This window comes from Eleutherodactylus coqui, chromosome 3 (genome assembly GCF_035609145.1).
Source record: "Eleutherodactylus coqui strain aEleCoq1 chromosome 3, aEleCoq1.hap1, whole genome shotgun sequence".
NCBI classification, from domain to species: Eukaryota; Metazoa; Chordata; class Amphibia; order Anura; family Eleutherodactylidae; genus Eleutherodactylus; species Eleutherodactylus coqui.
The window spans coordinates 8,077,761-8,105,625 of record NC_089839.1 but is presented as its reverse complement, the minus strand read 5'-3'; the positions used below and the strand labels follow the sequence as shown (position 1 = coordinate 8,105,625).

Sequence of the window (27,865 nt, the reverse complement as noted above, 5' to 3'; positions counted from 1 at the left end):
TTTTTTACTGCTTATAAAACCCTTTTGTTCTGAATCCATAGGTCTTCTATGTTCCAATTAAAGGTGCTGTGTGACGGTTTGTTCTCTGTGTGACGGCTTGTTCTCTGTGTGACGGCTTGTTCTCTGTGTGACGGCTTGTTCTCTGTGTGACGGTTTGTTCTCTGTGTGTCGGCTTGTTCTCTGTGTGACGGCTTGTTCTCTGTGTGACGGCTTGTTCTCTGTGTGACGGCTTGTTCGCTGTGTGACGGCTTGTTCTCTGTGTGACGGCTTGTTCTCTGTGTGACGGCTTGTTCTCTGTGTGAAGGCTTGTTCTCTGTGTGACGGCTTGTTCTCTGTGTGAAGGCTTGTTCTCTGTGTGACGGCTTGTTCTCTGTGTGACGGCTTGTTCTCTGTGTGACGGCTTGTTCTCTGTGTGACGGCTTGTTCTCTATGTGACGGCTTGTTCTCTGTGTGACGGCTTGTTCTCTGTGTGACGGCTTGTTCTCTGTGTGAAGGCTTGTTCTCTGTGTGACGGCTTGTTCTCTGTGTGACGGCTTGTTCTCTGTGTGACGGCTTGTTCTCTGTGTGAAGGCTTGTTCTCTGTGTGACGGCTTGTTCTCTGTGTGAAGGCTTGTTCTCTGTGTGACGGCTTGTTCTCTGTGTGACGGCTTGTTCTCTGTGTGAAGGCTTGTTCTCTGTGTGACGGCTTGTTCTCTGTGTGACGGCTTGTTCTCTGTGTGAAGGCTTGTTCTCTGTGTGACGGCTTGTTCTCTGTGTGACGGCTTGTTCTCTGTGTGAAGGCTTGTTCTCTGTGTGACGGCTTGTTCTCTGTGTGACGGCTTGTTCTCTGTGTGACGGCTTGTTCTCTGTGTGACGGCTTGTTCTCTGTGTGACGGCTTGTTCTCTGTGTGACGGCTTGTTCTCTGTGTGACTGCTTGTTCTCTGTGTGACGGCTTGTTCTCTGTGTGACGGCTTGTTCTCTGTGTGACGGCTTGTTCTCTGTGTGACGGCTTGTTCACTATGTGAAGGCTTGTTGTCTGTGTGATGGCTTGTTCACTATGTGAAGGCTTGTTCTCTGTGTGACGGCTTGTTCTCTGTGTGACGGCTTGTTGTCTGTGTGACGGCTTGTTGTCTGTGTGACGGCTTGTTCTCTGTGTGACGGCTTGTTCTCTGTGTGACGGCTTGTTCTCTGTGTGACGGCTTGTTCTCTGTGTGACGGCTTGTTCTCTGTGTGACGGCTTGTTCTCTGTGTGACCTCTTGTTCTCTGTGTGACGGCTTGTTCTCTGTGAGACCGCTTGTTCTCTGTGTGACCTCTTGTTCTCTGTGTAACGGCTTGTTCTCTGTGTGACGGCTTGTTCTCTGTGTGACCTCTTGTTGTCTGTGTGACGGCTTGTTCTCTGTGTGACGGCTTGTTCTCTGTGTGACGGCTTGTTCTCTGTGTGACGGCTTGTTCTCTGTGTGACGGCTTGTTCTCTGTGTGACGGCTTGTTCTCTGTGTGACGGCTTGTTCTCTGTGTGACGGCTTGTTCTCTGTGTGACGGCTTGTTCTCTGTGTGACGGCTTGTTCTCTGTGAGACCGCTTGTTCTCTGTGTGACGACTTGTTCTCTGTGTGACGGCTTGTTCTCTGTGAGACCGCTTGTTCTCTGTGAGACCGCTTGTTCTCTGTGTGACGACTTGTTCTCTGTGTGACGGCTTGTTCTCTGTGAGACCGCTTGTTCTCTGTGTGACGACTTGTTCTCTGTGTGACGGCTTGTTCTCTGTGAGACCGCTTGTTCTCTGTGTGACGACTTGTTCTCTGTGTGACGGCTTGTTCTCTGTGTGACGGCTTGTTCTCTGTGTGACGGCTTGTTCTCTGTGTGACGGCTTGTTCTCTGTGTGACCTCTTGTTCTCTGTGTGACGGCTTGTTCTCTGTGAGACCGCTTGTTCTCTGTGTGACGACTTGTTCTCTGTGTGACGGCTTGTTCTCTGTGTGACGGCTTGTTCTCTGTGTGACGGCTTGTTCTCTGTGTGACGGCTTGTTCTCTGTGTGACGGCTTGTTCTCTGTGTGACGACTTGTTCTCTGTGTGACGGCTTGTTCTCTGTGTGACGGCTTGTTCTCTGTGTGACGGCTTGATCTCTGTGTGACGGCCAGTAGTTTCTATTTGTACTTTTAATAGGAATTTTTGATTATTTTTTTGTTTAACTATTTTTGAGAGGCGATGTGACCAAAAAAACTGCAGTTTTGGGATTCTGTTCTATTATGATGTTCACCATCCAGAACAAATATTGTCTTAGAAATATAGTGCCAGCGCCAATGATGTTTATTTTTTTTATTCGTTAGATCTTTTTTTTTTAAATGGGGAAATTTAAAAAAAAGTTTTTACATATTTTTTTAAGGTTTTAATTCAACTTATTTTTCCAATTTTTTCTATTAGTCCCCGTAGGGAACCTGAACTTGCAGTTTTGTGATCATTTATACAGTATATACAATACAAATATGTACGCCCTCTTGCAGGAACAGGTTGAATGGACACTCTAAGCAAAAGGTGTACCCTGTATTCATAGAATCATAGAAGGGTAGAGTTGGAAAGGACCTCGAGGGTCATCAGGTCCTCCGGGGGCATCGGGTCCAACCCCCTGCTCAGTGCAGGATTACTAAATCATCCCAGACAGATGTCTGTCAAGCCTTTGTTTGATCTCTACCATTGAAGGAGAACTCACCACCTCCTGTGGTAACCTGTTCCACTCATTGATCCTTCTCACTGTCTAATATCTAATTTGTGTCTCCTCCATTTCAGTTTCATCCCATTGCTTTTAGTCTTTTCTTGTGCAGATGAGAATAGGGCTGATCCCTCTGCACTGTGACAGCCCTTCAGATATTTGTAGACCGCTATTAAGGCCTCATGTCCACGGGCAAAATAGCATTTAAAATCCGCAGCGGATCACCCGCATTCGGATCCACACCCCATAGGGATGCATTGACCACCCACAGGTAGATAAATACCCGCGGATGGTCAATAAAAGTGATTTAAAAAAAAAATGGAGCATGAAAAAATCCAGACATGCTCCATTTGGTGCGGGTCTCCCGCGCGGACGGCTCCTGCAGGCTTCTATTGAAGCCTATGGAAGCCGTCCGGATCCGCGGGAGATCTAAAATAAGAATAACTTACCCGCAGCAGACCGGGCAGTTCTTCTCTTCTTCACGGCCGGATCTTCTTTCTTCAGCACGGCGGATGTGCCGGGCGCATGCGTGCGGCACGCAGCCGGCATGCTGAGCACATCCGCCGGCCGAAGAAAGAAGATCCGGCCGTGAAGAGGAGAAGACCTGCCCGGTCCGTTGCGGGTGAGTTAATTCTTATTTTAAGCGCTCATGTCCGCGGGGCAGGGGGGACCCGCTACGGATTCTCCATGTAGAATCCGTAGCGGGCCTGATTTTCCCCGTGGACATGAGGCCTAAGTCTCCTCTCAGTCTTCTCTTCTGCAAGCTAAACAATTCCAGATCCTTTAACTGTTCCTCATAGGACATGATTTGCAGACCGCTCACCATCTTGGTAACTCTTCTCTGAACTTGCTCCAGTTTGTCTATGCCTGTTATAAAGTGGGGTGCCCAGAACTGGACCCAGTATTCCAGATGAGGTCTGACTAAGGAAGAGGGGGATAATGACCTCACGTGATCTAGACTCTATGCTTCTCTTAATACATCCCAGAATTGTGTTTGCCTTTTTGACTGCTGCATCACATTGTTGACTCATGTTCAGTCTATGATCTATTAGTATACCCAAGTCTTTTTCACATGTGCTGCAGCTTAGCCCAATTCCTCCCATTCTGTATGTGCTTTCTTAATTTTTCTTGCCCAGATGTAGGACTTTGCATTTCTCCTTGTTAAATACCATTCTGTTAGTCGCTGCCCACTGTGCAAGTTTTTCTAGATCTTTTTGAATCCTCTCTCTCTCTCTTCCCTAGTGTTAGTTATCCCTCCTAGCTTTGTGTCGTCGGCAAATTTGATCAGTTTCCCATCAATTCCCTCCTCCAGATCATTTATAAAAATGTTGACCAACACTGGGCCTAGGACAGAGCCTTGTGGTACCCCACTTGATACATTCTTCCACTTGGATGTGCAGCAATTTATGACCACTCTTTGTGTACGATCATTCAGCCAGTCGTGAATCCACCTAACAGTTGCCTTGTCAATCCCATAGTTGGTCATTTTTTCAATAAGTATGGTATGAGATGCTTTACTAAAGTCAAGATATACTATATCCACTGCATTTCCCTGATCAACCCAGTCGGGGATTCTGTCATAGAAGGAAATTAGATTCATCTGGCATGACTTGTTTGTTACAAACCCATGCTAGCTCTGGTTAATTACTCCATATTCATCCAAGTATTTGCATACATGCTGTTTGATAATTTATTCAAAGCTCTTTCCCGATATAGAAGTCAGGCTCACAGGTCTGTAGTTTCCTGGATCCACCTTCTTCCCTTTTTTGAAGATAGGGACAACATTTGCCCTTTTCCAATCTTCTGGGACTTCTCATGTTCTCCAGAAAGTTTCAAAGATTGTGGCGAGTGGTTCAGCAATTACCTCCGCTGCTTCCTTTAGTATCCTAGGATTTAATTCATCTGGACCTTGAGACTTGAATTCATTTAAGTTAGTTTAGTGTTCCCTCACCGTCTCATCTCTCTGCTTATAGATAGTCTACATTCTTTTATTCCCCTAGTAGCACAGGGAAGATTAGTTAATGTTCCATCTACTTTCTGAGAGAAAACAGATACAAAATAGGAATTTAAATGTTCGGCCTTCTTAACATCATTCTTAACCAATTCACCATTTTCATCCTGTAAGCATCCTATAGCATCTTTGACTTTTCTTTTGCTTTTGACATACCCCCAAAATCCTTTTTTATTGCTTTTGGCCTCTGTTATCAGCTTTAGCTTTTCTGACACTTGATAAAGGTGTTGGTGAAACTGATACTGCTATACCTAGTGTGGCCTGAGGGGGCAGTACATGATACAAGGATTTTCTCTTTGGTTTCATGCTCCGCCCCCTCAAGCCTATACTAGGTAGAATACAGTAAATCATTTGTCCCATCAGTTTCAATTGGAGGTTGTCAGACAATAAGTAACAGACAGAACAATTAAGCACTTGAATGTACAAAGTGCTGGTGAGCAAACAGATAGGAGAAGTGATAAGCGGATGGCGCTGCAAGTCAAGTCACCACGAAAAATCAATTGACCCTATTTCCACTTCAGAGTCAAACAATAACAGAGTCATAAAGTCATTTGCACTTCATAACGAGCGTCTGAGGCAATAACTGACTGTGGAAATGTAATTATGCTGCCTGGAATCGATACACTGAAACATACAGAAGGATGGAAAATTGTAATCAGGTAGAAAACCCAGGTAATAATGTATTAATTAACCCGCGCCCCTCATCATCACACAGCTACCGCCACGTCCTACTGGTTTATTCCATAACAGGGACAGACATACACTTGTAGCAGGAGACGGGGGAGCGACTGATGTGTGCAGAAGCAGGGATCAAAGCGGAAACTCTGGGGCCCCAAAGAAGAATCTGTACCAGGGCCCCATCTGCCTTGATCTGGTGTTGCCCTATGCAGAAGTGGGGGCTTTTGGGTTCCCTCTGGCAACATGGCTCGCATATAACTGCTACTCTGCACCCGCTAAAGGTCCCTTTGTTCAGTCCCCCCAAGTGTCAGCGTGTCATTATCCCGTCCCCCAAGTGTCAGCGTGTCATTATCCAGTCCCCCAAGTATCAGCGTGTCATTATCCGGTCCCCTAAGTGTCAGCGTGTCATTATCCCGTCCCCCAAATGTCAGCGTGTCATTATCCCGTCCCCCAAGTGTCAGCGTGTCATTATCCCGTCCCCCCAAGCGTCAGCGTGTCATTAACCTGTCCTCCAAGTGTCAGCGTGTCATTATCCCGCCCCCCAAGCGTCAGCGTGTCATTATCCTGTCCCCCAAGTGTCAGCGTGTCATTATCCCGCCCCCCAAGTGTCAGCGTGTCATTATCCCGTCCCCCAAGTGTCAGCCTGTCATTATCCCGTCCCCCAAGTATCAGCATGTCATTATCCCGTCCCCCAAGTGTCAGCGTGTCATTATCCTGTCCCCCAAGTGTCAGCGTGTCATTATCCCATCCCCCAAGTGTCAGCGTGTCATTATCCCATCCCCAAGTGTCAGCGTTTCATTATCCTGACCCCAAGTGTCAGTATGTCATTATATCGTCCTCAAGTGTCAGCCTGTCATTATCCCATCCCCCAAGTGTCAGTGTGTCATTATATCGTCCCCAAGTGTCAGCGTGTCATTATCCTGTCCCCCAAGTATCAGCGTGCCATTATCCCATCCCTCAAGTGTAAGCGTGCCATTATCCCATCCCCCAAGTGTCAGCCTGTCATTATTCAGTCCCCCAAGTGTCGGCCTGTCATTATCCAGTCCCCCAAGCATCAGCGTGTCATTATCCCGTCCCCCAAGTGTCAGCGTGTCATTATCCTGTCCCCCAAGTGTCAGTGTGTCACTGTCCTGTGCCCCAAGTATCAGCTTGTCATTATCCCGTCCTCCAAGTATCAGCGTGTCATTATCCCGTCCCCCAAGTATCAGAGTGTCATTATCCCGTCCCCCTAGTGTCATCCTGTCATTATCCTGTCCCCCAAGTATCAGCGTGTCATTATCCCGTCCCCCAAGTATCAGCTTGTCATTATTCCGTCCCCCAAGTATCAGAGTGTCATTATCCCGTCCCCCAAGTGTCATCCTGTCATTATCCTGTCCCCCAAGTGTCAGCGTGTCATTATCCGGTACCCCAAGTGTCAGCCCATCATTATCCCGTCCCCCAAGTGTCAGCGTGTCATTATCCCATCCCCCCAAGTGTCAGCGTGTCATTATCCCATCCCCCAAGTGTCATCCTGTCATTATCCTGTCGCCCAAGTATCAGCGTGTCATTATCCCGTCCCCCCAAGTGTCAGCGTGTCATTATCCTGTCCCCCCAAGTGTCAGCGTGTCATTATCCCGTCCCCAAGTATCAGCGTGTCATTATCCCGTCCCCCCAAGTGTCAGCGTGTCATTATCCTGTCCCCCCAAGTGTCAGCGTGTCATTATCCCGTCCCCAAGTGTCAGCGTGTCATTATCCTGTCCCCCCAAGTGTCAGCGTGTCATTATCCCGTCCCCAAGTGTCAGCGTGTCATTATCCCGTCCCCCCAAGTGTCGGCGTGTCATTATCCTGTCCCCCAAGTGTCAGCGTGTCATTATCCCGTCCCCCCAAGTGTCAGCGTGTCATTATCCTGTCCCCCCAAGTGTCAGCGTGTCATTATCCCGTCCCCCAAGTGTCAGCGTGTCATTATCCCGCCCCCCAAGTGTCGGCGTGTCATTATCCTGTCCCCCAAGTGTCAGCGTGTGATTATCCCGTCCCCAAAGTATCAGCGTGTCATTATCCCGTCCCCCAAGTGTCAGTGTGTCATTATCCTGTCCCCCAAGTGTCAGCGTGTCATTATCCTGTCCCCCAAGTGTCAGCGTGTCATTATCCCGTCCCCCAAGTGTCAGTGTGTCATTATCCTGTCCCCCAAGTGTCAGCGTGTCATTATCCCGCCCCCCAAGTGTCGGCGTGTCATTATCCTGTCCCCCAAGTGTCAGCGTGTGATTATTCCGTCCCCAAAGTATCAGCGTGTCATTATCCCGTCCCCCAAGTGTCAGTGTGTCATTATCCTGTCCCCCAAGTGTCAGCATGTCATTATTCCGTCCCCCCAAGTGTCAGCGTATCATTATCCTGTCCCCCTAAGTGTCAGCGTGTCATTATTCCGTCCCCCAAGTATCAGCCCATCATTATCCCGCCCCCAAGTGTCGGTGTGTCATTATCCTGTCCCCCAAGTGTCAGCGTGTCATTATCCCGTCCCCCCAAGTGTCAGCGTGTCATTATCCTGTCCCCCCAAGTGTCAGCGTGTCATTATCCCGTCCCCCAAGTGTCAGCGTGTCATTATCCCGCCCCCCAAGTGTCGGCGTGTCATTATCCTGTCCCCCAAGTGTCAGCGTGTGATTATTCCGTCCCCAAAGTATCAGCGTGTCATTATCCCGTCCCCCAAGTGTCAGTGTGTCATTATCCTGTCCCCCAAGTGTCAGCATGTCATTATTCCGTCCCCCCAAGTGTCAGCGTATCATTATCCTGTCCCCCTAAGTGTCAGCGTGTCATTATCCCGTCCCCCAAGTATCAGCCCATCATTATCCCGCCCCCAAGTGTCGGTGTGTCATTATCCTGTCCCCCAAGTGTCAGCGTGTCATTATCCCGTCCCCCCAAGTGTCAGCGTGTCATTATCCTGTCCCCCCAAGTGTCAGCGTGTCATTATCCCGTCCCCCAAGTGTCAGCGTGTCATTATCCCGCCCCCCAAGTGTCGGCGTGTCATTATCCTGTGCCCCAAGTGTCAGCGTGTGATTATCCCGTCCCCAAAGTATCAGCGTGTCATTATCCCGTCCCCCAAGTGTCAGCGTGTCATTATTCCGTCCCCCAATTGTCAGCGTGTCATTATATCGTCCCCCAAGTGTCAGCGTGTCATTATCCTGTCCACCAAGTGTCAGCGTGTCATTATCCCGTCCCCCAAGTGTCAGTGGGTCATTATCCCGTCCCCCAAATGTCAGCGTGTCATTATCCCGTCCCCCCAAGTGTCAGTGTGTCATTATCCTTTCCCCCAAGTGTCAGCGTGTCATTATCCCATCCCCCAAGTGTCAGCGTGTCATTATCCTGTCCCCCAAGTATCAGCGTGTCATTATCCCGTCCCCCAAGTGTCGGCGTGTCATTATTCCGTCCCCCCAAGTGTCGGCGTGTCATTATCCTGTCCCCCAAGTGTCAGCGTGTCATTATCCCGCCCCCCAAGTGTCAGCGTGTCATTATCCCGTCCCCCAGGTGTCAGCGTGTCATTATCCTGACCTTAAGTGTCAGTATGTCATCATCCCGTCCCCCAATTGTCAGCGTGTCATTATATCGTCCCCCAAGTGTCAGCGTGTCATTATCCTGTCCCCCAAGTATCAGCGTGTCATTATCCCGTCCCCCAAGTGTCGGCGTGTCATTATTCCGTCCCCCCAAGTGTCAGCGTGTCATTTTCCTGTTCCTCAAGTGTCAGCGTGTCATTATCCCGTCCCCCAAGTATCAGCGTGTCATTATCCTGTCCCCCGAGTATCAGCGTGTCATTATCCCATCCCCCAAGTATCAGCGTGTCTTTATCCCCTCCCCCAAGTGTCAGCCTGTCATTATCCTGTCCCCCAAGTGTCAGGATGTCATTATCCTGTCCCCCAAATGTCAGCGTGTTATTATCCCGTCCCCCAAGTGTCAGCGTGTCATTATCCTGCCCCCCAAGTGTCAGCGTGTCATTATCCTGCCCCCCAAGCATCAGCGTGTCATTATCCCGTCCCCCAAGTATCAGCGTGTCATTATCCCATCCCCCAAGTGTCAGCATGTCATTATCCCATCCCCCAAGTATCAGCGTGTGATTATCCCGTCCCCCAAGTATCAGCGTGTCATTATCCTGTCCCCTAAGTATCAGTGTGTTATTATCCCATCCCCCAAGTGTCAGCGTGTCATTATCCCGTCCCCCAAGTATCAGCGTATCATTATCCCGTCCCCCAACTATCAGCGTGTCATTATCCCGTCCCCAAGTATCAGCGTGTCATTATCCAGTCCCCCAAGTGTCAGCGTGTCATTATCCCGTCTCCCAAGTATCACCGTGTCATTATCCTGTCCCCCAAGCATCAGCGTGTCATTATCCCATCCCCCCAGTATCAGTGTGTCATTATCCCGTCCCCCAAGTGTCAGCGTGTCATTATTCCGTCCTCCAAGTGTCAGCTTGTCATTATTCCGTCCCCCAAGTATCAGCGTGTCATTATCCCATCCCCCAAGTATCAGTGTGTCATTATCCCGTCCCCCAAGTGTCAGCGTGTCATTATTCCGTCCTCCAAGTGTCAGCTTGTCATTATTCCGTCCCCCAAGTATCAGCGTGTCATTATCCCATCCCCCAAGTATCAGCCTGTCATTATCCCGTCCCCCAAGTATCAGCGTGTCATTATCCCATCCCCCAAGTATCAGCGTGTCATCATCCCGTCCCCCAAGTGTCAGCGTGTCATTATCCCGTCCCCCAAGTGTCAGCCTGTCATTATCCTGTCCCCCAAGTGTCAGCGTGTCATTATCCTGTCCCCCAAGTCTCAGCGTGTCATTATCCCATCCCCCAAGTATCAGCGTGTCATTATCCTGTCCCCCAAGCATCAGCGTGTCATTATCCCGTCCCCCAAGTGTCAGCTTGTCATTATTCCGTCCCCCAAGTATCAGCGTGTCATTATCCCATCCCCCAAGTATCAGCGTGTCATTATCCTGTCCCCCAAGTCTCAGCGTGTCATTATCCCGTCCCCCAAGTATCAGCGTATCATTATCCTGTCCCCCAAGCATCAGCGTGTCATTATTCCGTCCTCCAAGTGTCAGCGTGTCATTATCCCGTCCCCCAAGTATCAGCGTGTCATTATCCGGTCCCCCAAGTATCAGCGTGTCATTATCCTGTCCCCCAAGTATCAGCGTGTCATTATCCCGTCCCCCAAGTATCAGCTTGTCATTATTCCGTCCCCCAAGTATCAGCGTGTCATTATCCTGTCCCCCAAGTATCAGCGTGTCATTATCCCGTCCCCCAAGTATCAGCTTGTCATTATTCCGTCCCCCAAGTGTCAGCCTGTCATTATCCCGTCCCCCAAGTATCAGCGTGACATTATCCTGTCCCCCAAGTATCAGCGTGTCATTATCCCGTCCCCCAAGTATCAGCTTGTCATTATTCCGTCCCCCAAGTATCAGCGTGTCATTATCCCATCCCCCAAGTATCAGCGTGTCATCATCCCGTCCCCCAAGTGTCAGCTTGTCATTATCCTGTCCCCCAAGTGTCAGCGTGTCATTATCCCATCCCCCAAGTCTCAGCGTGTCATTATCCCATCCCCCAAGTATCAGCGTGTCATTATCCCGTCCCCCAAGTATCAGCGTGTCATTATCCCATCCCCCAAGTATCAGCGTGTCCTTATCCTGTCCCCCAAGTGTCAGCGTGTCATTATCCTGTCCCCCAAGTGTCAGCGTGTCATTATCCCGTCCCCCAAGTATCAGCGTGTCATTATCCCATCCCCCAAGTGTCAGCGTGTCATTATCCTGTCCCCCAAGCATCAGTGCATCATTATCCCGTCCTCCAAGTATCAGCGTGTCATTATCCCGTCCCCCAAGTATCAGAGTGTCATTATCCCGTCCCCCTAGTGTCATCCTGTCATTATCCTGTCCCCCAAGTATCAGCGTGTCATTATCCCGTCCCCCAAGTATCAGCTTGTCATTATTCCGTCCCCCAAGTATCAGAGTGTCATTATCCCGTCCCCCAAGTGTCATCCTGTCATTATCCTGTCCCCCAAGTGTCAGCGTGTCATTATCCGGTACCCCAAGTGTCAGCGTGTCATTATCCCGTCCCCCAAGTGTCAGCCCATCATTATCCCGTCCCCCAAGTGTCAGCGTGTCATTATCCCGTCCCCCAAGTGTCAGCGTGTCATTATCCCATCCCCCCAAGTGTCAGCGTGTCATTATCCCATCCCCCAAGTGTCATCCTGTCATTATCCTGTCGCCCAAGTATCAGCGTGTCATTATCCCGTCCCCCCAAGTGTCAGCGTGTCATTATCCTGTCCCCCAAGTGTCATCGTGTCATTATCCCGTCCCCAAGTATCAGCGTGTCATTATCCCGTCCCCCCAAGTGTCAGCGTGTCATTATCCTGTCCCCCCAAGTGTCAGCGTGTCATTATCCCGTCCCCAAGTGTCAGCGTGTCATTATCCTGTCCCCCCAAGTGTCAGCGTGTCATTATCCCGTCCCCAAGTGTCAGCGTGTCATTATCCCGTCCCCCCAAGTGTCGGCGTGTCATTATCCTGTCCCCCAAGTGTCAGCGTGTCATTATCCCGTCCCCCCAAGTGTCAGCGTGTCATTATCCTGTCCCCCCAAGTGTCAGCGTGTCATTATCCCGTCCCCCAAGTGTCAGCGTGTCATTATCCCGCCCCCCAAGTGTCGGCGTGTCATTATCCTGTCCCCCAAGTGTCAGCGTGTGATTATCCCGTCCCCAAAGTATCAGCGTGTCATTATCCCGTCCCCCAAGTGTCAGCGTGTCATTATTCCGTCCCCCCAAGTGTCAGCGTATCATTATCCTGTCCCCCTAAGTGTCAGCGTGTCATTATCCCGTCCCCCAAGTATCAGCCCATCATTATCCCGCCCCCAAGTGTCGGTGTGTCATTATCCTGTCCCCCAAGTGTCAGCGTGTCATTATCCCGTCCCCCCAAGTGTCAGCGTGTCATTATCCTGTCCCCCCAAGTGTCAGCGTGTCATTATCCCGTCCCCCAAGTGTCAGCGTGTCATTATCCCGCCCCCCAAGTGTCGGCGTGTCATTATCCTGTGCCCCAAGTGTCAGCGTGTGATTATCCCGTCCCCAAAGTATCAGCGTGTCATTATCCCGTCCCCCAAGTGTCAGCGTGTCATTATTCCGTCCCCCCAAGTGTCAGCGTGTCATTATCCTGTCCACCAAGTGTCAGCGTGTCATTATCCCGTCCCCCAAGTGTCAGTGGGTCATTATCCCGTCCCCCAAATGTCAGCGTGTCATTATCCCGTCCCCCCAAGTGTCAGTGTGTCATTATCCTTTCCCCCAAGTGTCAGCGTGTCATTATCCCATCCCCCAAGTGTCAGCGTGTCATTATCCTGTCCCCCAAGTATCAGCGTGTCATTATCCCGTCCCCCAAGTGTCGGCGTGTCATTATTCCGTCCCCCCAAGTGTCGGCGTGTCATTATCCTGTCCCCCAAGTGTCAGCGTGTCATTATCCCGCCCCCCAAGTGTCAGCGTGTCATTATCCCGTCCCCCAGGTGTCAGCGTGTCATTATCCTGACCTTAAGTGTCAGTATGTCATCATCCCGTCCCCCAATTGTCAGCGTGTCATTATATCGTCCCCCAAGTGTCAGCGTGTCATTATCCTGTCCCCCAAGTATCAGCGTGTCATTATCCCGTCCCCCAAGTGTCGGCGTGTCATTATTCCGTCCCCCCAAGTGTCAGCGTGTCATTTTCCTGTTCCTCAAGTGTCAGCGTGTCATTATCCCGTCCCCCAAGTATCAGCGTGTCATTATCCTGTCCCCCGAGTATCAGCGTGTCATTATCCCATCCCCCAAGTATCAGCGTGTCTTTATCCCCTCCCCCAAGTGTCAGCCTGTCATTATCCTGTCCCCCAAGTGTCAGGATGTCATTATCCTGTCCCCCAAATGTCAGCGTGTTATTATCCCGTCCCCCAAGTGTCAGCGTGTCATTATCCTGCCCCCCAAGTGTCAGCGTGTCATTATCCTGCCCCCCAAGCATCAGCGTGTCATTATCCCGTCCCCCAAGTATCAGCTTGTCATTATTCCGTCCCCCAAGTATCAGCGTGTCATTATCCTGTCCCCCAAGTATCAGCGTGTCATTATCCCGTCCCCCAAGTATCAGCTTGTCATTATTCCGTCCCCCAAGTGTCAGCCTGTCATTATCCCGTCCCCCAAGTATCAGCGTGACATTATCCTGTCCCCCAAGTATCAGCGTGTCATTATCCCGTCCCCCAAGTATCAGCTTGTCATTATTCCGTCCCCCAAGTATCAGCGTGTCATTATCCCATCCCCCAAGTATCAGCGTGTCATCATCCCGTCCCCCAAGTGTCAGCTTGTCATTATCCTGTCCCCCAAGTGTCAGCGTGTCATTATCCCATCCCCCAAGTCTCAGCGTGTCATTATCCCATCCCCCAAGTATCAGCGTGTCATTATCCCGTCCCCCAAGTATCAGCGTGTCATTATCCCATCCCCCAAGTATCAGCGTGTCCTTATCCTGTCCCCCAAGTGTCAGCGTGTCATTATCCTGTCCCCCAAGTGTCAGCGTGTCATTATCCCGTCCCCCAAGTATCAGCGTGTCATTATCCCATCCCCCAAGTGTCAGCGTGTCATTATCCTGTCCCCCAAGCATCAGTGCATCATTATCCCGTCCTCCAAGTATCAGCGTGTCATTATCCCGTCCCCCAAGTATCAGAGTGTCATTATCCCGTCCCCCTAGTGTCATCCTGTCATTATCCTGTCCCCCAAGTATCAGCGTGTCATTATCCCGTCCCCCAAGTATCAGCTTGTCATTATTCCGTCCCCCAAGTATCAGAGTGTCATTATCCCGTCCCCCAAGTGTCATCCTGTCATTATCCTGTCCCCCAAGTGTCAGCGTGTCATTATCCGGTACCCCAAGTGTCAGCGTGTCATTATCCCGTCCCCCAAGTGTCAGCCCATCATTATCCCGTCCCCCAAGTGTCAGCGTGTCATTATCCCGTCCCCCAAGTGTCAGCGTGTCATTATCCCATCCCCCCAAGTGTCAGCGTGTCATTATCCCATCCCCCAAGTGTCATCCTGTCATTATCCTGTCGCCCAAGTATCAGCGTGTCATTATCCCGTCCCCCCAAGTGTCAGCGTGTCATTATCCTGTCCCCCAAGTGTCAGCGTGTCATTATCCCGTCCCCAAGTATCAGCGTGTCATTATCCCGTCCCCCCAAGTGTCAGCGTGTCATTATCCTGTCCCCCCAAGTGTCAGCGTGTCATTATCCCGTCCCCAAGTGTCAGCGTGTCATTATCCTGTCCCCCCAAGTGTCAGCGTGTCATTATCCCGTCCCCAAGTGTCAGCGTGTCATTATCCCGTCCCCCCAAGTGTCGGCGTGTCATTATCCTGTCCCCCAAGTGTCAGCGTGTCATTATCCCGTCCCCCCAAGTGTCAGCGTGTCATTATCCTGTCCCCCCAAGTGTCAGCGTGTCATTATCCCGTCCCCCAAGTGTCAGCGTGTCATTATCCCGCCCCCCAAGTGTCGGCGTGTCATTATCCTGTCCCCCAAGTGTCAGCGTGTGATTATCCCGTCCCCAAAGTATCAGCGTGTCATTATCCCGTCCCCCAAGTGTCAGCGTGTCATTATTCCGTCCCCCCAAGTGTCAGCGTATCATTATCCTGTCCCCCTAAGTGTCAGCGTGTCATTATCCCGTCCCCCAAGTATCAGCCCATCATTATCCCGCCCCCAAGTGTCGGTGTGTCATTATCCTGTCCCCCAAGTGTCAGTGTGTCATTATCCCGTCCCCCCAAGTGTCAGCGTGTCATTATCCTGTCCCCCCAAGTGTCAGCGTGTCATTATCCCGTCCCCCAAGTGTCAGCGTGTCATTATCCCGCCCCCCAAGTGTCGGCGTGTTATTATCCTGTGCCCCAAGTGTCAGCGTGTGATTATCCCGTCCCCAAAGTATCAGCGTGTCATTATCCCGTCCCCCAAGTGTCAGCGTGTCATTATTCCGTCCCCCCAAGTGTCAGCGTGTCATTATCCTGTCCACCAAGTGTCAGCGTGTCATTATCCCGTCCCCCAAGTGTCAGTGGGTCATTATCCCGTCCCCCAAATGTCAGCGTGTCATTATCCCGTCCCCCCAAGTGTCAGTGTGTCATTATCCTTTCCCCCAAGTGTCAGCGTGTCATTATCCCATCCCCCAAGTGTCAGCGTGTCATTATCCTGTCCCCCAAGTATCAGCGTGTCATTATCCCGTCCCCCAAGTGTCGGCGTGTCATTATTCCGTCCCCCCAAGTGTCGGCGTGTCATTATCCTGTCCCCCAAGTGTCAGCGTGTCATTATCCCGCCCCCCAAGTGTCAGCGTGTCATTATCCCGTCCCCCAGGTGTCAGCGTGTCATTATCCTGACCTTAAGTGTCAGTATGTCATCATCCCGTCCCCCAATTGTCAGCGTGTCATTATATCGTCCCCCAAGTGTCAGCGTGTCATTATCCTGTCCCCCAAGTATCAGCGTGTCATTATCCCGTCCCCCAAGTGTCGGCGTGTCATTATTCCGTCCCCCCAAGTGTCAGCGTGTCATTTTCCTGTTCCTCAAGTGTCAGCGTGTCATTATCCCGTCCCCCAAGTATCAGCGTGTCATTATCCTGTCCCCCGAGTATCAGCGTGTCATTATCCCATCCCCCAAGTATCAGCGTGTCTTTATCCCGTCCCCCAAGTATCAGCGTGTCATTATCCTGTCCCCCGAGTATCAGCGTGTCATTATCCCATCCCCCAAGTATCAGCGTGTCTTTATCCCGTCCCCCAAGTGTCAGCCTGTCATTATCCTGTCCCCCAAGTGTCAGGATGTCATTATCCTGTCCCCCAAAAGTCAGCGTGTCATTATCCCGTCCCCCAAGTGTCAGCGTGTCATTATCCTGCCCCCCAAGTGTCAGCGTGTCATTATCCTGCCCCCCAAGCATCAGCGTGTCATTATCCCGTCCCCCAAGTATCAGCGTGTCATTATCCCATCCCCCAAGTGTCAGCATGTTATTATCCCATCCCCCAAGTATCAGCGTGTGATTATCCCGTCCCCCAAGTATCAGCGTGTCATTATCCTGTCCCCTAAGTATCAGTGTGTTATTGTCCCATCCCCCAAGTGTCAGCGTGTCATTATCCCGTCCCCCAAGTATCGGCGTATCATTATCCAGTCCCCCAAGTATCAGCGTGTCATTATCCCGTCCCCAAGTATCAGCGTGTCATTATCCAGTCCCCCAAGTGTCAGCGTGTCATTATCCCGTCTCCCAAGTATCACCGTGTCATTATCCTGTCCCCCAAGCATCAGCGTGTCATTATCCCATCCCCCCAGTATCAGTGTGTCATTATCCCGTCCCCCAAGTGTCAGCGTGTCATTATTCCGTCCTCCAAGTGTCAGCTTGTCATTATTCCGTCCCCCAAGTATCAGCGTGTCATTATCCCATCCCCCAAGTATCAGCGTGTCATTATCCTGTCCCCTAAGTATCAGCGTATCATTATCCTGTCCCCCAAGTGTCATCCTGTCATTATCCCATCCCCCAAGTATCAGCGTGTCATCATCCCGTCCCCCAAGTGTCAGCGTGTCATTATCCCGTCCCCCAAGTGTCAGCCTGTCATTATCCTGTCCCCCAAGTGTCAGCGTGTCATTATCCTGTCCCCCAAGTCTCAGCGTGTCATTATCCCATCCCCCAAGTATCAGCGTGTCATTATCCTGTCCCCCAAGCATCAGCGTGTCATTATCCCGTCCCCCAAGTGTCAGCTTGTCATTATTCCGTCCCCCAAGTATCAGCGTGTCATTATCCCATCCCCCAAGTATCAGCGTGTCATTATCCTGTCCCCCAAGTCTCAGCGTGTCATTATCCCATCCCCCAAGTATCAGCGTGTCATTATCCTGTCCCCCAAGCATCAGCGTGTCATTATTCCATCCTCCAAGTGTCAGCGTGTCATTATCCCGTCCCCCAAGTATCAGCGTGTCATTATCCCGTCCCCCAAGTATCAGCGTGTCATTATCCTGTCCCCCAAGTATCAGCGTGTCATTATCCCGTCCCCCAAGTATCAGCTTGTCATTATTCCGTCCCCCAAGTATCAGCGTGTCATTATCCTGTCCCCCAAGTATCAGCGTGTCATTATCCCGTCCCCCAAGTATCAGCTTGTCATTATTCCGTCCCCCAAGTGTCAGCCTGTCATTATCCCGTCCCCCAAGTATCAGCGTGACATTATCCTGTCCCCCAAGTATCAGCGTGTCATTATCCCGTCCCCCAAGTATCAGCTTGTCATTATTCCGTCCCCCAAGTATCAGCGTGTCATTATCCCATCCCCCAAGTATCAGCGTGTCATCATCCCGTCCCCCAAGTGTCAGCTTGTCATTATCCTGTCCCCCAAGTGTCAGCGTGTCATTATCCCGTCCCCCAAGTCTCAGCGTGTCATTATCCCATCCCCCAAGTATCAGCGTGTCATTATCCCGTCCCCCAAGTATCAGCGTGTCATTATCCCATCCCCCAAGTATCAGCGTGTCCTTATCCTGTCCCCCAAGTGTCAGCGTGTCATTATCCTGTCCCCCAAGTGTCAGCGTGTCATTATCCCGTCCCCAAAGTATCAGCGTGTCATTATCCCGTCCCCCAAGTGTCAGCGTGTCATTATTCCGTCCCCCCAAGTGTCAGCGTATCATTATCCTGTCCCCCTAAGTGTCAGCGTGTCATTATCCCGTCCCCCAAGTATCAGCCCATCATTATCCCGCCCCCAAGTGTCGGTGTGTCATTATCCTGTCCCCCAAGTGTCAGCGTGTCATTATCCCGTCCCCCCAAGTGTCAGCGTGTCATTATCCTGTCCCCCCAAGTGTCAGCGTGTCATTATCCCGTCCCCCAAGTGTCAGCGTGTCATTATCCCGCCCCCCAAGTGTCGGCGTGTCATTATCCTGTGCCCCAAGTGTCAGCGTGTGATTATCCCGTCCCCAAAGTATCAGCGTGTCATTATCCCGTCCCCCAAGTGTCAGCGTGTCATTATTCCGTCCCCCCAAGTGTCAGCGTGTCATTATCCTGTCCACCAAGTGTCAGCGTGTCATTATCCCGTCCCCCAAGTGTCAGTGGGTCATTATCCCGTCCCCCAAATGTCAGCGTGTCATTATCCCGTCCCCCCAAGTGTCAGTGTGTCATTATCCTTTCCCCCAAGTGTCAGCGTGTCATTATCCCATCCCCCAAGTGTCAGCGTGTCATTATCCTGTCCCCCAAGTATCAGCGTGTCATTATCCCGTCCCCCAAGTGTCGGCGTGTCATTATTCCGTCCCCCCAAGTGTCGGCGTGTCATTATCCTGTCCCCCAAGTGTCAGCGTGTCATTATCCCGCCCCCCAAGTGTCAGCGTGTCATTATCCCGTCCCCCAGGTGTCAGCGTGTCATTATCCTGACCTTAAGTGTCAGTATGTCATCATCCCGTCCCCCAATTGTCAGCGTTTCATTATATCGTCCCCCAAGTGTCAGCGTGTCATTATCCTGTCCCCCAAGTATCAGCGTGTCATTATCCCGTCCCCCAAGTGTCGGCGTGTCATTATTCCGTCCCCCCAAGTGTCAGCGTGTCATTTTCCTGTTCCTCAAGTGTCAGCGTGTCATTATCCCGTCCCCCAAGTGTCAGCGTGTCATTATCCTGTCCCCCAAGTATCAGCGTGTCATTATCCTGTCCCCCGAGTATCAGCGTGTCATTATCCCATCCCCCAAGTATCAGCGTGTCTTTATCCCCTCCCCCAAGTGTCAGCCTGTCATTATCCTGTCCCCCAAGTGTCAGGATGTCATTATCCTGTCCCCCAAATGTCAGCGTGTTATTATCCCGTCCCCCAAGTGTCAGCGTGTCATTATCCTGCCCCCCAAGTGTCAGCGTGTCATTATCCTGCCCCCCAAGCATCAGCGTGTCATTATCCCGTCCCCCAAGTATCAGCTTGTCATTATTCCGTCCCCCAAGTATCAGCGTGTCATTATCCTGTCCCCCAAGTATCAGCGTGTCATTATCCCGTCCCCCAAGTATCAGCTTGTCATTATTCCGTCCCCCAAGTGTCAGCCTGTCATTATCCCGTCCCCCAAGTATCAGCGTGACATTATCCTGTCCCCCAAGTATCAGCGTGTCATTATCCCGTCCCCCAAGTATCAGCTTGTCATTATTCCGTCCCCCAAGTATCAGCGTGTCATTATCCCATCCCCCAAGTATCAGCGTGTCATCATCCCGTCCCCCAAGTGTCAGCTTGTCATTATCCTGTCCCCCAAGTGTCAGCGTGTCATTATCCCATCCCCCAAGTCTCAGCGTGTCATTATCCCATCCCCCAAGTATCAGCGTGTCATTATCCCGTCCCCCAAGTATCAGCGTGTCATTATCCCATCCCCCAAGTATCAGCGTGTCCTTATCCTGTCCCCCAAGTGTCAGCGTGTCATTATCCTGTCCCCCAAGTGTCAGCGTGTCATTATCCCGTCCCCCAAGTATCAGCGTGTCATTATCCCATCCCCCAAGTGTCAGCGTGTCATTATCCTGTCCCCCAAGCATCAGTGCATCATTATCCCGTCCTCCAAGTATCAGCGTGTCATTATCCCGTCCCCCAAGTATCAGAGTGTCATTATCCCGTCCCCCTAGTGTCATCCTGTCATTATCCTGTCCCCCAAGTATCAGCGTGTCATTATCCCGTCCCCCAAGTATCAGCTTGTCATTATTCCGTCCCCCAAGTATCAGAGTGTCATTATCCCGTCCCCCAAGTGTCATCCTGTCATTATCCTGTCCCCCAAGTGTCAGCGTGTCATTATCCGGTACCCCAAGTGTCAGCGTGTCATTATCCCGTCCCCCAAGTGTCAGCCCATCATTATCCCGTCCCCCAAGTGTCAGCGTGTCATTATCCCGTCCCCCAAGTGTCAGCGTGTCATTATCCCATCCCCCCAAGTGTCAGCGTGTCATTATCCCATCCCCCAAGTGTCATCCTGTCATTATCCTGTCGCCCAAGTATCAGCGTGTCATTATCCCGTCCCCCCAAGTGTCAGCGTGTCATTATCCTGTCCCCCAAGTGTCAGCGTGTCATTATCCCGTCCCCAAGTATCAGCGTGTCATTATCCCGTCCCCCCAAGTGTCAGCGTGTCATTATCCTGTCCCCCCAAGTGTCAGCGTGTCATTATCCCGTCCCCAAGTGTCAGCGTGTCATTATCCTGTCCCCCCAAGTGTCAGCGTGTCATTATCCCGTCCCCAAGTGTCAGCGTGTCATTATCCCGTCCCCCCAAGTGTCGGCGTGTCATTATCCTGTCCCCCAAGTGTCAGCGTGTCATTATCCCGTCCCCCCAAGTGTCAGCGTGTCATTATCCTGTCCCCCCAAGTGTCAGCGTGTCATTATCCCGTCCCCCAAGTGTCAGCGTGTCATTATCCCGCCCCCCAAGTGTCGGCGTGTCATTATCCTGTCCCCCAAGTGTCAGCGTGTGATTATCCCGTCCCCAAAGTATCAGCGTGTCATTATCCCGTCCCCCAAGTGTCAGCGTGTCATTATTCCGTCCCCCCAAGTGTCAGCGTATCATTATCCTGTCCCCCTAAGTGTCAGCGTGTCATTATCCCGTCCCCCAAGTATCAGCCCATCATTATCCCGCCCCCAAGTGTCGGTGTGTCATTATCCTGTCCCCCAAGTGTCAGCGTGTCATTATCCCGTCCCCCCAAGTGTCAGCGTGTCATTATCCTGTCCCCCCAAGTGTCAGCGTGTCATTATCCCGTCCCCCAAGTGTCAGCGTGTCATTATCCCGCCCCCCAAGTGTCGGCGTGTTATTATCCTGTGCCCCAAGTGTCAGCGTGTGATTATCCCGTCCCCAAAGTATCAGCGTGTCATTATCCCGTCCCCCAAGTGTCAGCGTGTCATTATTCCGTCCCCCCAAGTGTCAGCGTGTCATTATCCTGTCCACCAAGTGTCAGCGTGTCATTATCCCGTCCCCCAAGTGTCAGTGGGTCATTATCCCGTCCCCCAAATGTCAGCGTGTCATTATCCCGTCCCCCCAAGTGTCAGTGTGTCATTATCCTTTCCCCCAAGTGTCAGCGTGTCATTATCCCATCCCCCAAGTGTCAGCGTGTCATTATCCTGTCCCCCAAGTATCAGCGTGTCATTATCCCGTCCCCCAAGTGTCGGCGTGTCATTATTCCGTCCCCCCAAGTGTCGGCGTGTCATTATCCTGTCCCCCAAGTGTCAGCGTGTCATTATCCCGCCCCCCAAGTGTCAGCGTGTCATTATCCCGTCCCCCAGGTGTCAGCGTGTCATTATCCTGACCTTAAGTGTCAGTATGTCATCATCCCGTCCCCCAATTGTCAGCGTGTCATTATATCGTCCCCCAAGTGTCAGCGTGTCATTATCCTGTCCCCCAAGTATCAGCGTGTCATTATCCCGTCCCCCAAGTGTCGGCGTGTCATTATTCCGTCCCCCCAAGTGTCAGCGTGTCATTTTCCTGTTCCTCAAGTGTCAGCGTGTCATTATCCCGTCCCCCAAGTATCAGCGTGTCATTATCCTGTCCCCCGAGTATCAGCGTGTCATTATCCCATCCCCCAAGTATCAGCGTGTCTTTATCCCATCCCCCAAGTATCAGCGTGTCATTATCCTGTCCCCCGAGTATCAGCGTGTCATTATCCCATCCCCCAAGTATCAGCGTGTCTTTATCCCGTCCCCCAAGTGTCAGCCTGTCATTATCCTGTCCCCCAAGTGTCAGGATGTCATTATCCTGTCCCCCAAAAGTCAGCGTGTCATTATCCCGTCCCCCAAGTGTCAGCGTGTCATTATCCTGCCCCCCAAGTGTCAGCGTGTCATTATCCTGCCCCCCAAGCATCAGCGTGTCATTATCCCGTCCCCCAAGTATCAGCGTGTCATTATCCCATCCCCCAAGTGTCAGCATGTTATTATCCCATCCCCCAAGTATCAGCGTGTGATTATCCCGTCCCCCAAGTATCAGCGTGTCATTATCCTGTCCCCTAAGTATCAGTGTGTTATTGTCCCATCCCCCAAGTGTCAGCGTGTCATTATCCCGTCCCCCAAGTATCGGCGTATCATTATCCAGTCCCCCAAGTATCAGCGTGTCATTATCCCGTCCCCAAGTATCAGCGTGTCATTATCCAGTCCCCCAAGTGTCAGCGTGTCATTATCCCGTCTCCCAAGTATCACCGTGTCATTATCCTGTCCCCCAAGCATCAGCGTGTCATTATCCCATCCCCCCAGTATCAGTGTGTCATTATCCCGTCCCCCAAGTGTCAGCGTGTCATTATTCCGTCCTCCAAGTGTCAGCTTGTCATTATTCCGTCCCCCAAGTATCAGCGTGTCATTATCCCATCCCCCAAGTATCAGCGTGTCATCATCCCGTCCCCCAAGTGTCAGCGTGTCATTATCCCGTCCCCCAAGTGTCAGCCTGTCATTATCCTGTCCCCCAAGTGTCAGCGTGTCATTATCCTGTCCCCCAAGTCTCAGCGTGTCATTATCCCATCCCCCAAGTATCAGCGTGTCATTATCCTGTCCCCCAAGCATCAGCGTGTCATTATCCCGTCCCCCAAGTGTCAGCTTGTCATTATTCCGTCCCCCAAGTATCAGCGTGTCATTATCCCATCCCCCAAGTATCAGCGTGTCATTATCCTGTCCCCCAAGTCTCAGCGTGTCATTATCCCATCCCCCAAGTATCAGCGTGTCATTATCCTGTCCCCCAAGCATCAGCGTGTCATTATTCCATCCTCCAAGTGTCAGCGTGTCATTATCCCGTCCCCCAAGTATCAGCGTGTCATTATCCCGTCCCCCAAGTATCAGCGTGTCATTATCCTGTCCCCCAAGTATCAGCGTGTCATTATCCCGTCCCCCAAGTATCAGCTTGTCATTATTCCGTCCCCCAAGTATCAGCGTGTCATTATCCTGTCCCCCAAGTATCAGCGTGTCATTATCCCGTCCCCCAAGTATCAGCTTGTCATTATTCCGTCCCCCAAGTGTCAGCCTGTCATTATCCCGTCCCCCAAGTATCAGCGTGTCATTATCCCGTCCCCCAAGTATCAGCTTGTCATTATTCCGTCCCCCAAGTATCAGCGTGTCATTATCCCATCCCCCAAGTATCAGCGTGTCATCATCCCGTCCCCCAAGTGTCAGCTTGTCATTATCCTGTCCCCCAAGTGTCAGCGTGTCATTATCCCGTCCCCCAAGTCTCAGCGTGTCATTATCCCATCCCCCAAGTATCAGCGTGTCATTATCCCGTCCCCCAAGTATCAGCGTGTCATTATCCCATCCCCCAAGTATCAGCGTGTCCTTATCCTGTCCCCCAAGTGTCAGCGTGTCATTATCCTGTCCCCCAAGTGTCAGCGTGTCATTATCCCGTCCCCCAAGTATCAGCGTGTCATTATCCCATCCCCCAAGTGTCAGCGTGTCATTATCCTGTCCCCCAAGCATCAGTGTATCATTATCCCGTCCTCCAAGTGTCAGCTTGTCATTATCCCGTCCCCCAAGTGTCAGCGTGTCATTATCCCGTCCCCCAAGTATCAGCGCGTCATTATCCCGTCCTCCAAGTGTCAGCTTGTCATTATCCCATCCCCCAAGTGTCAGCGTGTCATTATCCCGTCCCCCAAGTGTCAGCGTGTCATTATCCCGTCCCCCAAGTATCAGCGTGTCATTATCCCGTCTCCCAAGTATCAGCGTGTCTCTATCCCATCCCCCAAGTATCAGCGTGTCATTATCCCGTCCCCCAAGTGTCAGCGTGTCATCATCCCGTCCTCCAAGTGTCAGCTTGTCATTATCCCGTCCTCCAAGTGTCAGCTTGTCATTATCCCGTCCCCCAAGTGTCAGTGTGTCATTACCCTGTCCCCCAAGTGTCAGCGTATCATTATCCTGTCCCCCAAGTGTCAGCGTGTCATTATCCCGTCCCCCAAGTGTCAGCATGTCATTATCCTGTCCCCCAAGTGTCAGCGTGTCATTATCCGGTCGCCCAAGTGTCAGCATGTCATTATCCTGTCCCCCAAGTGTCAGCGTGTCATTATCCCGTCCCCCAAGTATCAGCATGTCATTATCCCGTTCCCCAAGTGTCAGCGTATCATTATCCTGTCCCCCAAGTATCAGTGTGTCATTATCCTGTCCCCCAAGTATCAGCGTGTCATTATCCTGTCCCCCAAGTGTCAGCGTGTCATTATCCCATCCCCCAAGTATCAGCGTGTCATTATCCTGTCCCCCAAGTATCAGCGCGTCAATATCCCGTCCTCGAAGTGTCAACGTGTCATTATCCCATCCCCCAAGTGTCAGCGTGTCATTATCCCATCCCCCAAGTATCAGCGTGTCATTATCCCGTCCCCCAAGTATCAGCGTGTCATTATCCTGTCCCCCCAGTGTCAGCGCGTCAATATCCCGTCCTCGAAGTGTCAATGTGTCATTATCCTGTCCCCCAAGTATCAGCGTGTCATTATCCTGTCCCCCAAGTATCAGCCTGTCATTATCCCGTGCTCCAAGTGTCAGTGTGTCATTATCCCGTCCCCAAAGTGTCAGTATGTCATTATCCCATCCCCCAAGTGTCAGCGTGTCATTATCCTGTCTCCCAAGTGTCAGCGTATCATTATCCTGTCCCCCAAGTATCAGCGTATCATTATCCTGTCCCCCAAGTATCAGCATGTCATTATCCTGTCCCCCAAGTGTCAGCGTGTCATTATCCCGTCCCCCAAGTGTCAGCGTATCATTATCCTGTCCCCCAAGTATCAGCATGTCATTATCCTGTCCCCCAAGTGTCAGCGTATCATTATCCTGTCCCCCAAGTATCAGCGTATCATTATCCTGTCCCCCAAGTGTCAGCGTATCATTATCCTGTCCCCCAAGTGTCAGCGTATCATTATCCTGTCCCCCAAGTATCAGTGTGTCATTATCCCGTCCCCCAAGTCTAAGCGTGTCATTATCCCGTCCCCCAAGTATCAGCGTATCATTATCCTGTCCCCCAAGTATCAGCGTGTCATTATCCTGTCCTCCAAGTGTCAGCTTGTCATTATCCCGTCCCCCAAGTATCAGCGTGTCATTATCCCGTCCCCCAAGTGTCAGCGTGTCATTATCCCGTCCCCCAAGTGTGAGCGTGTCATTATCTTGTCCCCCAAGTATCAGCGTGTCATTATCCCGTCCCCCAAGTGTCAGCGTGTCATTATCCTGTCCCCCAAGTGTCAGCGTGTCATTATCCCTTCCCCGAAGTATCAGCGTGTCATTATCCCGTCCCCCAAGTATTAGTGTGTCATTATCCCGTCCCCCAAGTGTCAGCGTGTCATTATCCTGTCCCCCAAGTATCAGCGTGTCTTTTCCCCGTCCCCCAAGTATCAGCGTGTCATTATCCCGTCCCCCAAGTGTCAGCGTGTCATTATCCTGTCCCCCAAGTGTCAGCGTGTCATTATCCCGTCCCCCAAGTATCAGCGTGTCATTATCCTGTCTCCCAAGTATCAGCGTGTCATTATCCTGCCCCCCAAGTGTCAGCGTGTCATTATCCCATCCCCCAAGTGTCAGCGTGTCATTATCCTGTCTCCCAACTATCAGCCTGTCATTATCCCATCCCCCAAGTGTCAGCGTGTCATTATCCTGTCCCCCAAGTGTCAGCCTGTCATTATCCTGTCTCCCAACTATCAGCCTGTCATTATCCCATCCCCCAAGTGTCAGCGTGTCATTATCCCGTCTCCCAAGTATCAGCGTGTCATTATCCTGTCTCCCAACTATCAGCCTGTCATTATCCCATCCCCCAAGTGTCAGCGTGTCATTATCCCGTCTCCCAAGTATCAGCGTGTCATTATCCTGTCCCCCAAGTATCAGCGTGTCATTATCCCGTCCCCCAAGTATCAGCGTGTCATTATCCCGTCCCCCAAGTGTCAGCGTGTCATTATCCCGTCCCCCAAGTGTCAGTGTGTCATTATCCTGTCTCCCAACTATCAGCCTGTCATTATCCCATCCCCCAAGTGTCAGCGTGTCATTATCCCGTCTCCCAAGTATCAGCGTGTCATTATCCTGTCCCCCAAGTATCAGCGTGTCATTATCCCGTCCCCCAAGTATCAGCGTGTCATTATCCCGTCCCCCAAGTGTCAGCGTGTCATTATCCCGTCCCCCAAGTGTCAGTGTGTCATTTTGCACCAAGTACTGAGTTGTGCTCTTTGCCTTTGCTGCACATCACACAGCAGCATTATGGCGATCTGCGGATGTGACAGCCCCCGGACGCAGGATGTGCAGCGGCAGCAGATTCCGCTTTATCTGTAGACAGCAGCTCTTATCTCCGGTTCACGAGGTGCTGCCCTCCCATGTTGTGCGGTTTGTCTGTTTCTCAGAACTAAATCCCCATGATATTTTACCCCGCAGTTGTTTATCAGTGTATAATAGTGATATCGGGCCCTGACAGGGACGGCTCCAGGTTTGAGCAACAGAGTCTCAGCGGCCCCTTTGCAGCGTGTATCACACATGCGGCAATAAATCTGCTATGGCACATATAACGGTAGATACCAGCTCTACAGGTGCTCTGCAGACCATCTGAGTGATGAAAGTACTGTTATACCCAGTGATCACTGGTGACATCCTCTCTAACTGGAGTCATTCAGTTACTCTATTCTTCTGTATCTGGCCCAGACCGCTATGACGACTTCTCGCAGCCACAACTTGTCTCTGTGGAATTTGATACACAGACATATTTGGCTCCTTGCTTTTCTATCACCCTCCCTACATTATCTGCACCTTTACACAATCCCCACATTCATAGTACCCAAGATGGTAAAAATGCCACCTTTGATACCCCACACAGTAGTTCTGTCCCCATAGTAAGTGCTACTTATAATAAAACTGCCCCGCTCAGTAATAATACCCCCTTTTACCTCCACTCTGTAATACTGCCTTTTTTGTCTCCATTCACTATTACCCCTTTTAGAAATGATGCCCCCTTTTGGTAATTATGCTCCCGTTTGCCCCCAACGTCGCCTTGTATTTAATAAAAAAAAACACCTGCAGATGCTCACCTCCCTTGTTGCTCCACGGAAGCTGTAATGGGCGCGCTGTCCTCTGATCATTCCCACATTCTATGGTCACACGGCGAACATATGATCGCTGAGGCCAGGAACTCGCTACAGGGGTCATGTGATTGTCACATGACCACAGAACGTGGAAGCGTGCAGGGGACAGCGTGTCCATTACAGCTATTGGGGAGCAACAGGGGAAGTCAGCATGTGCTGGTTTTGTTTTTTTCATCACTCTTCAAAGATCAGCAAGGGGGGCCCGACTGCTGCACCCGACCCCCCTGGCTCAGGTCAGCCACAGGTGGAGTGGGCATTTAGCTGGTGGTAACGCCTGCTGACAGCCCTCCATTATTAATCTATGTTTGCCCGACAGAGCTGGCATGGTATTTTAATACAGCCAACAGTGACAAGTAGCTGCTGGACCCATCTGGCACCACTTATCTCCATGGGGGAACCAAATACTTGACTAGATAAATTCCAACCTGCCTGGTCCATGTTTTCCTGGCATGGGATTGTCTGCCAGATACTATAGATGTGTACTAACTGAACGGCCTCATGAAGTGCCAGTCAGGAGGTTTGAACAT

The 27,865-nt window shown here is 51.3% G+C and overlaps 1 protein-coding gene across 1 annotated transcript; it reads right to left on the bottom strand.

Moving 5' to 3' along the window:
• Positions 1-11: 11 nt before the first annotated feature.
• LOC136619685 (filaggrin-2-like) lies at positions 12-27,456 on the bottom strand. Its single transcript, XM_066594450.1, has 4 exons — positions 27,285-27,456; positions 1,862-2,129; positions 741-1,605; positions 12-332 (listed from the first exon to the last, which is right to left on the bottom strand). Exons 1-4 carry the CDS (start codon positions 27,454-27,456, stop codon positions 12-14), a joined length of 1,626 nt encoding a protein of 541 aa, XP_066450547.1.
• Positions 27,457-27,865: the final 409 nt, after the last annotated feature.